Source organism: Prionailurus bengalensis, chromosome C2, assembly GCF_016509475.1.
Source record: "Prionailurus bengalensis isolate Pbe53 chromosome C2, Fcat_Pben_1.1_paternal_pri, whole genome shotgun sequence".
Taxonomy (NCBI): Eukaryota; Metazoa; Chordata; class Mammalia; order Carnivora; family Felidae; genus Prionailurus; species Prionailurus bengalensis.
Window position 1 is genome coordinate 98,808,495 of NC_057350.1, and position 13,361 is coordinate 98,821,855.

Genomic DNA, 13,361 nt, shown 5'->3' on the forward strand with positions numbered 1-13,361 from the left:
AAATTATCCTTGCTACAAATATTCTTGCTACAAAAGGAAATATTCTTGCTACAAAAATAAAATAGGAAATGAAAATCATTATGTGGGAAAGTAGTTAAGGGATTATATAGCTTAAATAAAACCTGCAAAAGGAACCCTGCTTTTTTGTTTCATTTTTGTTTTTCTTGACTTACTGTTCATTTAAATGCCAAGGGTCTGCAAAGTGCTGGTAACATAAGTATTACTTGATTCTCAAGTTGGAATATTAGCTAATGAGAAAAAAAATCTAAATATCCTTAGTATATTTAAGCTACTGAAAAGAGTAATTGATGGATTATCAAAATATATATAACCTTTATTTCTATTTTTGTTACTAGTTTGATTGCAAGTGAGCGTAGAGGAGAAAGTGTTAAGTACTTTACGTTCAAATGGCAAAAGAGACCCTGGCTGTAACAAGAAGCCTCGTGCATAAGCTCTGAGGAAACATAAGTGAATGCCATCAGGACACCTACTTTACAAAGGTTTCTGCCCTCATAAGTTGATCACTGAAAGAAATTCTCAGCAGGTTCTAAATGATTAAGTTTTGGCTTTAAAATGCTGACTGAGCTTCCGTATTTTAAAACCAGCTTTCTCTTCTTTATAGGCTGAAAAAGAAAATCCAGGACTCACGCAAGACATCATTATGAAAATTTTAGAGAAAAAAAGTGTAGAAGTTAACTTCACAGAGTCCCTTCTTCGAATGGCAGCTGATGATGTAGAAGGTAGTCAGAGAGTCTTGTTTACTTTTCTTACAGTTGTTGAAAAGCATTTCCTCCAGATCTTTATTTGACAAAAGGGCCTCCCGCCCCTTCCCTTCTCCTTCCCTTCCTTACTGTTACTATTATTGTGATGATAGTGGGGGAAAAAAAATCAATGTAAATTATGTTTGTGTTTTAAGTGAGATTTCAAGAATGTGCTGAAGATATTAGTAGGTTGTTTGGGTTTTGATATATTAAATATAAAGGTTTTTATTAAACTCATCTACCCCATTGACAGATATCTGTTGCCATTATATTTATTATGAATGTCATAAGGTTTAAGGTTTCTGTGTCAAGTATAGCTTCAGAGGCCTGATAAACTTGATTGAGACGTTTGTTTAGTTATTTAAGATTCATGGGATTTCCGTTCATCCCAAAATGGAAAATGTTTGGTCTTTCATCTTCTGATATTTCACTTGTAGAGTGAAGACCCTAATACTATTTCCGAACTAAGTTGAATTTTAATGAATTTTGCTTTTGCAACCTTGTTTTTCCTAATCATCTGGCCTTTCTCTCCCCACTCTGCCACACCTCTTTAACCAATACTGGGAATTCTTGTACTTGAATTTGGCAGGGAATTGCATGATGCTTTTTATTATGTATTTTGTCAGAGTATATGATTGAACGACCAGAGCCAGAATTCCAGGACCTAAACGAAAAGGCACGAGCACTTAAACAAATTCTCAGTAAGATCCCAGATGAGATCAATGACCGAGTGAGGTTTCTGCAGACAATCAAGTAAGCAACTTTTGGCTTTGGTTCTTCTTTTCTTGAAAATACTTCAAAAGAACCACTAATTCTAGGTGTTTTATTTTGGTATGACATTAATATTAAATTGAAATGCTAATTTGAAATCAAACCTGAAATTTTTAAATGCTGTATTTTTTATTATTAACTTTTAAGCTGTGGTATTTGGCATTAGAATGTAATGTTTTTTAGAATGTTAATATAAAAAGTGAATGAAATGTACATAAACTGGAATGCAGTTTGAACTATAAAAAATAATTGAAAAATGTAAATGTCAGATTAAAGTGAATAGAGAAGTTGGATAAATTATAGTATCGGTAACAGAGGATACCAGTATTATTTTTGTTTCAGAAATGGCATAAGTCATTAAGATAAGTAATGTACTCTTAGGCTTGAATAGCATTTTTTAATATTTGCCAAATCGTAAACCTCCAAATCCTTACCTTTGGGATACAGGTTAAATTAGACTGAGAATATGCGTGGGGCCAGGAGGCTGACTGGTGAGCAACAGCAAGAAGGATCATCCTTGAGTAGTGGTTCTCAAACCAGGGGCACTCTCCTCAGGGGTGAAAGGGTGGGAGAATGCGGGGGAAACTCCAAACATGATTTCCAGATGAGTAAAGAGTCTCATAATTTTCTTCAGCCTGACTGGATATAAAATGAAGAAAATTGGGAATAACTAGAATGGCATTATTAGTGCAACCTTTTAGTGAAACCGCAAGTAGAAAATGCTGACGAGGAAAGATTTTCAGGTTTTTGTTTTTTGTTTTTTTTTGTTTTTCTGGAAGAGGCTGCATCATCATACATCCTATCTTTATTTAATTTATTTTTTTTTAATTTACACCCAAGTTAGCATGTAGTGCAACAGTGATTTCAGTAGTGGATTCCTTAATGCCCCTTACCCACTTAGCCCATCCCCCCTCCTACAACCCCTCCAGTAACTCTGTTCTCCATATTTAAGAGTCTCTTATGTTTTGTCCCCCTCCCTGTTTTTATATTCTTTTTGCTTCCCTTCCCTTATGTTCATCTGTTTTGTCTCCTAAAGTCCTCATATGAGTGAAGTCATATGATTTTTGTCTTTATCTTACTGACCAATTTCACTTAGCATAATACCCTCCAGTTCCATCCACGTAGTTGCAAATGGCAAGATTTCATTCTTTTTGATTGCCGAGTAATACTCCATTATATATATATAATGCTACAAAAGGAATACATACACACACACACACACACACACACACACACACACACACACACCACGTCTTCTTCATCCATTCATCCATCGATGGACATTTGGGCTCTTTCCATACTTTGCCTATTGTCTATAGTGCTGCTCTAAACATGGGGGTGCATGTGCCCCTTTGAAACAGCACACCTGTATCCCTTGGATAAATGCCTAGTAGTGCAATTGCTGGGTCATAGGGTAGTTCTATGCTTAGTTTTTTGAGGAACCTCCATACTGTTGTCCAGAATGGCTGCACCAGCTTGCATTGCCACCAACAATGCAAAGAGATCCTCTTTCTCTGCATCCTCACCAACATCTGTTGTTGCCTGAGTTGTTCATGTTAGCCATTCTGACAGGTGTGAGGTGGTATCTCATTGTGGTTTTGATTTGTAATTCCCTGATGATGAGTGATGTTGAGCATTTTTTCATGTGTCGGCCATCTGGATGTCTTCTTTGGAAAGGTGTCTGTTCACATACATCGTATCGTTGAAGAATATAAAAAGGTTCACTGGAAGTAAATAATAACATTCATCTCTTAAGTAGTATTCTTTGCAATTCACATTAGAAAATGCTGTTTTAGCTGGTTTGGGCACCTATTTTGAGTGGTATGGGGAGAGGAGTATCCCATTTTAGAAAATAATGATTCATGTTGGGCACCCAACCCAGCTATCAAGGAGCACCCCTCCTCTTTTAGGTCTTCTTTTCCACCCCCCCCCCTTTTTTTTAAACGTTTTTCATTTTTGAGAGAGTGAGAGATAGAACACGAATGGGGAGGGGCAGAGAGAGAGGGAGACAGAATCTGGAAGCAGGCTCCAAGCTCTGAGCTGTCAACATAGAGCTTCACACGGGGCTTAAACCCACCAACTGTGAGATCATGACCTGAGCCGAAGTCAGATGTTCAGTGGACTGAGCCCCCCAGGTGCCCCTCTTGTAGGTCTTCTAATTGAGAACCTGAAAGTATGAGAAAGATTTTTCATTGGGTAGCCAAATTTCATGTCACAGGAGCAAATACCAAGGTAGATATTTTACCCTTATAGGAAAGCCTCAACTTCCTTTAACTATTTTTAATATGTAAAAAAAGGAAGACAGTCAACTGTGCATGAAATTTTATTTTTAGTCTAATAAAAAGTAAACATGTTTTAGCTCATAAAAGGATAAATTGCCAGTGATCTGAAGCACAGTTGTTTAAACAACTTATTTTGGCATTTTCAAAAAAATTTAATAAGATTTTAATGTGTTTTGATCATATATTTGCTTATAATCTCTGCTACGTTTCTATGAAAATATGACATTTTAAAAATAATATTTTCGGCAGATTTTGCCTCAGGTCATTGAAGGAGAAGTTTATAGAATCAATGTCATCTTCATAGTAATAGCAGTCACTTAGAATAATGTATTCAGTGCTTTCTTAAGTGCTTTGTGTGTATTAACTTATTATAACACTGCCATAACAAGTGAAGAAATTAAGTAATTTTTCCAAGGTCACAGAGCTGGTAAGTTGGTAGATCTGGCTTTGAACCCAGGCAAACTCGCTCCATGGTCTTCTCTGCTGCTTCCCAATCCGAGATGCATAATGCTGATCTAATCTGGTGATTGAAAAAAAAAAAAGGTTTCTACCATTTGGAAGAGGTGTGATAAAGGACATCTTAATATAGAATCCCGGTAGGTAAGAGAGAGAACAGTGTTGTGGTTGAAGCTGGGGTAGATATGATAGGCCCAGAACCCTCATCCTGCTACTTTGACACCATCTTTCCCCTCTGTGGAGTCCCCAAAGCATCCCTGCTAAACCCACTGTGGCTGTGGAGAGATAGGTTTGAGAAACACTTTATAAACAACCACATTTTAATTGTAAGGAAATCGAGGTCAGGAGCCTAAGAGTCTTGTCCATAATCCTTGACAGAGGCCGAATCAGGGACTTGTCTCTCATTTATCGGGCAGTATTAATATTTCAGTTCTGTTTTCTGGAGTGTGCCCAGCATGACTGAATTAAGAATATTGGCAATTCACATTTATTTCTTAACCGTTTGAGGAGGTATAATTGGCCATGGAAAGTTTGTGTTGATAATATGTATTATTTCTGAGACTAAAATTCAACCATGTATGAATTAATATAGATAGGTAAGGTGTAATTATTTGTATCACTGATATAGATTGATACATTTTGGTACATATCGTCCCCATGGTTAATTGTTTAACAAATTAGTGGATAAAATCACACCAAAATTAAGGCTTATCCTTCAGGTACAACATATTATGTAGTAACTGTTTTTTTCTTTAAAATATTTTACTTTTGTATATTTAAGGTAGTTTTATCTTTTTCATTTATTTTAGCAACATTTTTCAATAAACATTTATCAAATGCTTTACCAAGTACTACATGTGATTTCATGGGTTATATTAAAGTAGTAAAAAGACTCCTGTCCACTAACAAATATCTAGGTATTTTTGTGTATGTTAGCAGACCTGGGTTTGAATTTCTATTCCAGTATTTAGCAGTGTGGCCTCAGTTAAATTGCTTATTAGCTTTTGTCTTTCTAGCTTCTGTCTGAAGATGAGGGTGACAGTTGCAAGAATTGAAAGAAATGACATACACAAAGTGCTTCACACAGAACTGCACATATGCTTACAGCACATGTTGCATTGTATTATAGGGCTTTTTTCCCCTTTTCTCTATGGAGATGATTAGGAAAATGATCCGGCAAACAAATACGTTAAAAGTTCTTTTGATTAATGAATGTTTCTGTTTGACTACAGTTAAGCTTATACAAATATTTAATAAAATTAATTAATAGGGGTTTTTTAAAGTCTGATACATTCTAATGAATGACTAGTAGAGACTTGTACCTTAATAAAGCAGAAAGCCATGCGTTGATCTATTCACTCTTTATAATCTGCATTTGCATAATTATATGCTAAAATTCACGAGTTTGGTTTTCCAGATGGCTTCAGAATAGCTTTTCCAGAGTTGTCCAGTCTAGACCAAACTAAACATACAGCATAGGAATTTCCTTCCTTTAAAGTGTTCACATAAACATATGTTATATAAATTTGGGTGACATGATTAAAAGCTCTACTATTCCATGCAAGTTTTGGATAAGGTGTATGTTTACATTTCGTCTGATGCCTGTTGTCCTCTCTTTCAAGTGTATGTTTCCCCAAAATTGCCCCACTAAAAGCTACAAATTGCTAAAATTCCTTCCTATTGTAACTGTATTATATGTCCCTTTTCACAGAATCACTTAACTCCAGACTGTTTGTAATTACACTGGAGTTATTTTATCCTCAGGTTTTCTCCATTTCTTGATCTGTTACATTGTCTGAAGTATTTTTTAGGGCTGATTATTTTCTCTTGCTGGAAATGGACCCTTAACTACTAATACAGTTTAGCTTCCCTGGTGCAAACCTTAGTGCCTTAACTGAATAAACTCTTCTGTGTACATACAGATGATGTAATATTTGACATAAATTGCCCAGATTGTTTTTAAATTTTTTTACTGTTTATTATTTTTGAGAATGAGACGGTGTGAGTGGAGGAGGAACAGAGAGAGAGGGAGACACAGAATCCAAAGCAGGCTCTGGGCTCACAGAGGTTGAACCCATGAACCGTGAGACCATGACTTGAGCCGAAGTCAGATGCTTAACTGACTGAGCCACCCAGGTGCCCCAACCACAGATTGTTTGTAGAGGAGGGCAGGCCTAGGGATAAACAGCCTTGATCATTCCATAGAATTCTTTATGAAACTCTATGGCCTAGTTCTAGGCTCTAGGTTCCCAAACACTGGATTCCAAATTTGGTTCATCAGCAAAATCACCTGGGGGCTTATTTTTTAAGTTTTCTTTTAAAATATAGATAGCTTCCCAATATTCATTAGTAAGCCTGGGGCACTACTATTCAGTAAACCCTTGCTTTATCTAAGAGGTGAGTGGGTGAGAACTCACTGCTCTTTTGACCTGTAGAATCCAGCCATTGTCATTATATGTGGAGCATATATTCATATTGTTGATTAGCCCAGAAAGCACATTCTTATTGTCCTTTTTTATTTTTATTTTTAAAAATCGTTATTTATTTTGAGAGAGAGAGGAGAGAGAGAATCCCAGGCAGGCTTCATGCTCAGCACAGAGTCCAACACGGGGCTTGAACTCACAAACCTTGAGATCATGACCTGAGCCGAAGTCACTTAACCGACTGAGCCACTCAGACACCCCTAATCCCTTCTTTAAAGTAGAATATTAAAGTATTTACAAAGTTCTTCTGTATAAACACCTGTTTGATCACTCTAATTTGCTCCATTATGTTCTGTTTTAAATGGGCTCATTATGGATTTGAAGTACATTCCAAATATTTATTTTCTGAAATCATAATTTTTCTCATGTCATAGTCACGTGACATCACTTTATTAAGCAGTAATGAATTTATGCACATCATAGCAATACAGAAGGAGTCAGCTTACTTGAAACCATAGATGAAAGGAACTGTTGTATGAGTTAAAACTGCTGTTCCTAAACTAGAGGCAAAGAGGAGGAAAAAATGAGTGGATAGGTACCATTTCTATGTAAAATTCATTGTCCTACTTGCATATTTCATATTGTAATGTATCAGCCTGATATCAATGTTTGACATACAGGAGGTAATAAGTAAATATTTATTAAAATATTTTACTATTTCAGAATAGGCTAAAATACTTCCTTTATACCAAAATCCTGCATACTTGTAATTCTTAGTCCCACTTGCTTATTTATGGGAAATCTATGAAACACATACAGAAATCTGGACACAGAGCTGTTTTGGTTTTTTTCTTTAGTAAAGCTGAAATGTTGTTTTAGGTATGAAATACCTGAAATCTGACATTTGTGATTAAAAAGTCAGTAATAAAAGATTATCTTTGGGATGGTCTAGATTCATGTCTTACTAATTCATATCTTCGCATTTACATTTGCATAGCAGAAGTTTAAGTTCAGTTGGACCAAAAATATTGCTATGAAGTTAGAAGATGAAAATTGAAAAGGGCATAGATATAAAAGACCAGAGTTTAGAAAAAAAATGGTTTACGGATAAGAATAACATTCAACTCATGAGAATTACTGATTTCTTTATCTCCTTAAAAGGAGAGGAAGGTGTTGATGCATATATAGTCCAGGGATGATAGCTGAAAAGGGTTAAGGTAGAAAAAATATTCTGATACTGCCTTTCTCAGAAATTTAAATGTATTTTCCAAGGGAAATAATTACAACAAAGGTTTGGAAGAGGAGGATAGGCAGTTGTTAGAAGGTAAATATATCTTAAGAGATGTATGGGGCACCTGGGTGGCTCAGTCGGTTAAGCATCCGACTTCTGCTCAGGTCATGATCTCACAGTTCGTGAGTTTGAGCCCTCTCGGCTGTTCTGACAGCTCAGCGCCTGGAGCCTGCTTCGGATTCTGTGTCTCCCCCTCTCTCTACCCCTCCCCTGCTCACACTCTGTCTCTGTCTCTTAAAAATAAATAAACATTAAAAAAAATTAAAAAAGAGAGAGTCTGAGAAGGAAATATTTCATTTTAAACATTCAGAGTATGAGGTATATGTAACTTGAAGTGCTGGTAAATATAGGAGGGAGTTGCATGTAGCGTAAAAATTTTATATAATTGTTCATGAGATAGCAAAAGTGAAGAAGATAGTAGCTTGAATTTAGCTACGTTAGCCAGAGAAAGGAAAAATCATAACTGGAAAAGATGAGAAGCAGAGATAATTCTTAAAAATTTGAGTAAGTAATTCTAAATGAAATGTTACTGATTTGGGAAGGTTGAAGTTGCAGAATAAACCTAGACCACACTGTCAGCAGTGCAAGAGAGGTCAGGGTCACAGAAGGGTACGGGCTAAAAGCTCCACTCAAACTACTAGTCGGATGTTTGCACATGATGCAGGATTAGTGTGGTCATTAACTGCGTGACTAGTAATCCTTAAAATATGTGTGTATATTTATATATATTATATACAATAAACATGCACACAGACAAACCTCTTCCAAATGTAACTGATTTAAAGGAGATTCTTTTTTCCTTACCCAACAGGGATATAGCTAGTGCAATAAAAGAACTTCTTGATACAGTGAATAATGTCTTCAAGAAGTACCAATACCAGAACCGCAGGGTAAGTTGAGTAGAAGCTTTATAAGCTACCACCTTAGACGTTGCTTTACACTTAGTTGCTTTATTGAATTAAATACTAAGATGGTTTGATTATGGGAAATAGTTTTGTATCGTTAACCACTGGTTTTGTCATTGAATTAAAATATGCTGTTACATATATTTAAGTAAATACTTCTGAAAATTCTAATCCGTAATATAAAGTCCATTCTGTATTCTGTGTAATCTTCCCGTCTTTGATTTTGGCTTTTGTGTTATTTCTCTTTTCTTATTTAATATTTTTTTCTTACTATGTTTAATGTCTATAGGCACTTGAACACCAAAAGAAAGAATTTGTAAAATACTCCAAAAGTTTCAGTGATACTTTGAAAACCTATTTTAAAGATGGCAAGTAAGTAGTGTCATTTATCATCCTTGTCTTTTAAAATTAAATTATGTAGTTTTATATAATACTAAAACCATGTAAATTATGCCCTTTTACTATATTGTTAATACTCGAGTTAACTAGTAACAAAGATAGACTGTTTATAAGAATAGCGTGTGGTTGGTAATCCAGCCGTAACTAGTTGAGAGCAGAAGGTGGCAGACTTTTTCTGAAATAGGCCACATGGCAAGTATTTTGACTTGGGCTTGTCAGAACTATGTACTTTACCTCCACTGTTGCGGTACAAAAGCGGTCATAGTATGGGAGCAAGTGGCATTATGGCCATGTCCTAACAACACTTTATTTACAGACACTGAGATTTGAATTTTGTATAATTTGCACCTGTTACATAATATTTTTCTTCTTTTTTAACCGTTTAAAAATACAAAAGTATTCTTAGCTTGCAAGCCATACAGAAACATGGGGAGTGAGATTGGCTTACTACCCTACTTTACCAGCCCCTGAAGCTGTGGTTCTTAAATTTTAGTAGCCTCAGAATCACCGGGAGGGTTTATTAGAGAACACATTGTCCATTCTGTAGGTCTAGAGTGCACCCAAGAATCTGCATTTCCAAGAAGTTTCCAGATGATACTGATGCTGCCAGGTCTGTTGAGAACTAAAGTTAAAGCAGTGGTTCTTAATGCACTTTGCATATTAGAATCACTTGGGTTCAGTTTTTAAAAATTCCAGTGCCGTGGTCTCAATTTCGGAGGTTCTGATTCAGTTAGCTTGGAATTAGGGTTTAAGTCTTTTTAAAAAGTATTCCAGGGGGTGCCTGCGTGGCTCAGTCAAGCATTCCGCCTGTATTTCAGCTCAGGTCACGATCTCACAGTTTGTGAGATCGAGCCCCGTGTCGGACTCCGTGCTGACGGCATGGAGCCTACTTGGGATTCTCTCTTTCTCCCTCTCTCTCTGTACCCCTACCCCATTCTCTCTTGCTCTCAAAATAATTAAACTTAAAAAAAAAAAAAGTATTCCAGGTGATTTAAAAGTGCTGCGAAGGTTGTGACTAACTTGTGGAAGGAGGGAAGCTTTCAGGGTCCTTCTACGAGTAGTATACTAAAAAGGTAAATTGGGCGTTGTTTTTAAAGTCAGAAAAATCATCTAAGTAGTGATTATTTCATTTATAACTGGCAGGGGCCTCTAACATTTTATCCTACCATTTGAAATTTAAAGATCCCTAAATCCATGTCAAACCATTACAGTATTATAATAATATTTAAAAAAATAAAATACTTTAGAATGGTCTGTTAATTTTCAGTTATTTTTTAACAGTTCAAGTAAGTTGAAATATTTACATTTACATTATAAATTAAAGATACTGAGCTACATTTTATTAATGGTTTTGTGTTATTCCCTACTACTGTTCAGATAGTCTAGGGGAAATGTTCCTTGACGACTTAGTTTAATAAGCTTGCAGGTGTGTTCTGAAAATAACCTTACATCTGTTTTTCCTTGGTCTCCACTGCTAAGCCCAAATAACCAAAACACATTAAAAGAATAATTTACTTGATGGGATCATTATTTCTGATTCTAATTAAGAACTATCATGAAATAAGCACATTGAAAGGTTGAAATTCCTTTAGAGCCTAATTTTCATTAATCTGAAGTTACGTACTCTGCATATGGATTATTCAGGCTCCCTGCTACTACTTTTTCTCCATTCAGTAGCTTCTTTAAATTATAATTATTTGCGTATGAATAACGTGCCACAAGTTTTGTACCTGCTTTCTCAAAACTGGAAACTGTTACCAGAACCTGATCTTTGAGCCATCTTTCAATAGAGGGATGTATTTGCATTAATTCCACTAATTCTTTCTGGTCCATCTTTTTTGAGAAATGTCTAGGATAAAGATACAAGTTTTAGCTATGATACTTAGAAACTGATAAGACCACACTATGGGACTAAGGCATCAGTTCTTTGTCCCAAAGATGGGCTGATAGAAGAAATGTGTGCAGCACAAAGTAATTTCTAAGAACATATATTTATATATCATCAGCTTTCAATATTGAAGCCACATGATTATTTTAAAAGTAGATTTATTCCAAAAGTAGTTTAGAATTCTCCTGGTTTTTTGTTTTCTTTTTTGTTTTTGAAAGAAGGTAAGAGAGATTGGGATAATTCAGATTTCGAGTAATTAACTTTTTTTCTTAAGTATCATGTCCATTGATACAGAGATTTTGAGGAGAAGATTCTATTTTGGTAACTTACGTGAAATCGGAGCTGGAAACTACATTGAATCCTGTTTGGCCAGTTTGTTCAACCTAGCCATGAGATCTGGGTTTTGAGGCGCCACCTATCATTAGCAGCCCAACACCTTATTGCCAGCCAGAACCACTAGGGGGCAGTAATTCCTAGGATAGTTTCAAATGATGCAGGAGCATTCAGTACCAACTGGTATGAAGGATAAGATCCTCAGTACTAACTTGCCTTTCTTTTTTTCCCCCTAAATTGATTTCAGTGCTACTGTTAGCAGATGGTGTCAAGTATAAATATTTTTAAAGGATGATTTTTTTTTTTTTTGGTAAAATTAATGCTTTTTTTTTTTTTTTTTAAACAGGGCAATAAATGTGTTCATAAGTGCCAACCGACTAATTCATCAAACCAACTTGATACTTCAGACCTTCAAAACTGTGGCCTGAAAGTTGTATATGTTAAGAGATGTACTTCTCAGTGGCAGTATTGAACTGCCTTTATCTGTAAATTTTAAAGTTTGACTGTATAAATTATCAGTCCCTCCTGAAGGGATTTAATCCAGGATGTTGAATGGGATTATTGCCATCTTACACCATATTTTTGTAAAATGTAGCTTAATCATAATCTCACACTGAAGATTTTGCATCACTTTTGCTATTATCATTCTTTTAAGAATTATAAGCCAAAAGAATTTACGCCTTAATGTGTCATTATATAACATTCCTTAAAAGAATTGTAAATATTGGTGTTTGTTTGACATTTTAACTTGAAAGCGATATGCTGCAAGATAATGTATTTAACAATATTTGGTGGCAAATATTCAATAAATAGTTTACATCTGTTAAACATTTCTTTACTTGAAAAAATACATATATATATATGTATATATATATATATATATGAATATATATATATATGATCAGAAGACCAAGACAACTTGGTGTAATGTCTAAAGAACTTCTAACGGGAGCTTACTAGCAGTTTATCAGATAATAAAGCAACAAGAATTCTATTTTTTGGTCCTTAGTCACTCTGGGCAAACGGTAGCCAATGGAAATATTTTTGTTAGTTATTATATATGAGGTACTGAATATTTTTGCAACCTGTTTTAAGAAACTTATGAGAAAGAAATGGCAGTTTATAGTGTCTTCACACTGTAATGTCACTTCTTGAACTCTGTGACAATGTAAAGTTAAGTTTTTCTGGTATGCTGGGCCCTACCTAATAAGCTTTGTACCTTTTTTTTTCCAAAAATAGCCACAACTAATAGTAATTTGGAGCTATACCAGTGCTAGTTGGTTTGGAATTGTCATGAGTTATAAATGTTATACACACTCTTTAAATATATAGAGCTTTGTTTCATCATAGAGAAGTTTTACGGAAATTATGTATCAGGTGATCATATTAAGTGATTTCATTTTTCAATTATGATAAAATAAAGGGAAACTCAGGATTTGTTTATCTTTTATAAAGATTTTAAATGTTAAGCTAAATTTCTGTTTGGCAATACAAATTTCTTTGCTATAATGCAATTTAGGTTTTTTTTAACTTTTTTCTTTTCTAAAAATATAAAGAATTACTATCTTGGGCAACATAAGAGGATATCTTCCTATTAGATATGAACAGGAAATATATGGAAAGAAGCAAAAAAAAAATAGACAATTGGATGAAATCTCATCATTTATGGACATGTTACTGAATTGTTTTTTTTTTTTTTCAAAAGTTCATAGTAAAACAAGTGGAATTGGTGATTTTAATACTATTTATTTTTGATATAAATTATTCACTCTTGGAAGTAGACAGATGGTTGTTTGCAAAATAGACTTGTGAATATATGAAGAAAAAATATACTGTTTTATCTTTTTCTGAG

The 13,361-nt window shown here is 34.8% G+C and overlaps 1 protein-coding gene across 1 annotated transcript in view; it reads left to right on the forward strand.

Moving 5' to 3' along the window:
- The window catches only part of PDCD10 (programmed cell death 10), a 46,189-nt gene extending 33,852 nt beyond the window's left edge, over positions 1 to 12,337 (forward strand). Inside the window, exons 4-8 of the mRNA XM_043594968.1 lie at positions 623 to 740; positions 1,388 to 1,514; positions 8,796 to 8,874; positions 9,179 to 9,261; positions 11,856 to 12,337. Of these exons, the coding sequence (XP_043450903.1) occupies positions 623 to 740; positions 1,388 to 1,514; positions 8,796 to 8,874; positions 9,179 to 9,261; positions 11,856 to 11,937 (489 nt within the window). The 3' untranslated portion in view covers positions 11,938 to 12,337. The remainder of the gene's footprint in view (positions 1 to 622; positions 741 to 1,387; positions 1,515 to 8,795; positions 8,875 to 9,178; positions 9,262 to 11,855) is intronic.
- Positions 12,338 to 13,361: the final 1,024 nt, after the last annotated feature.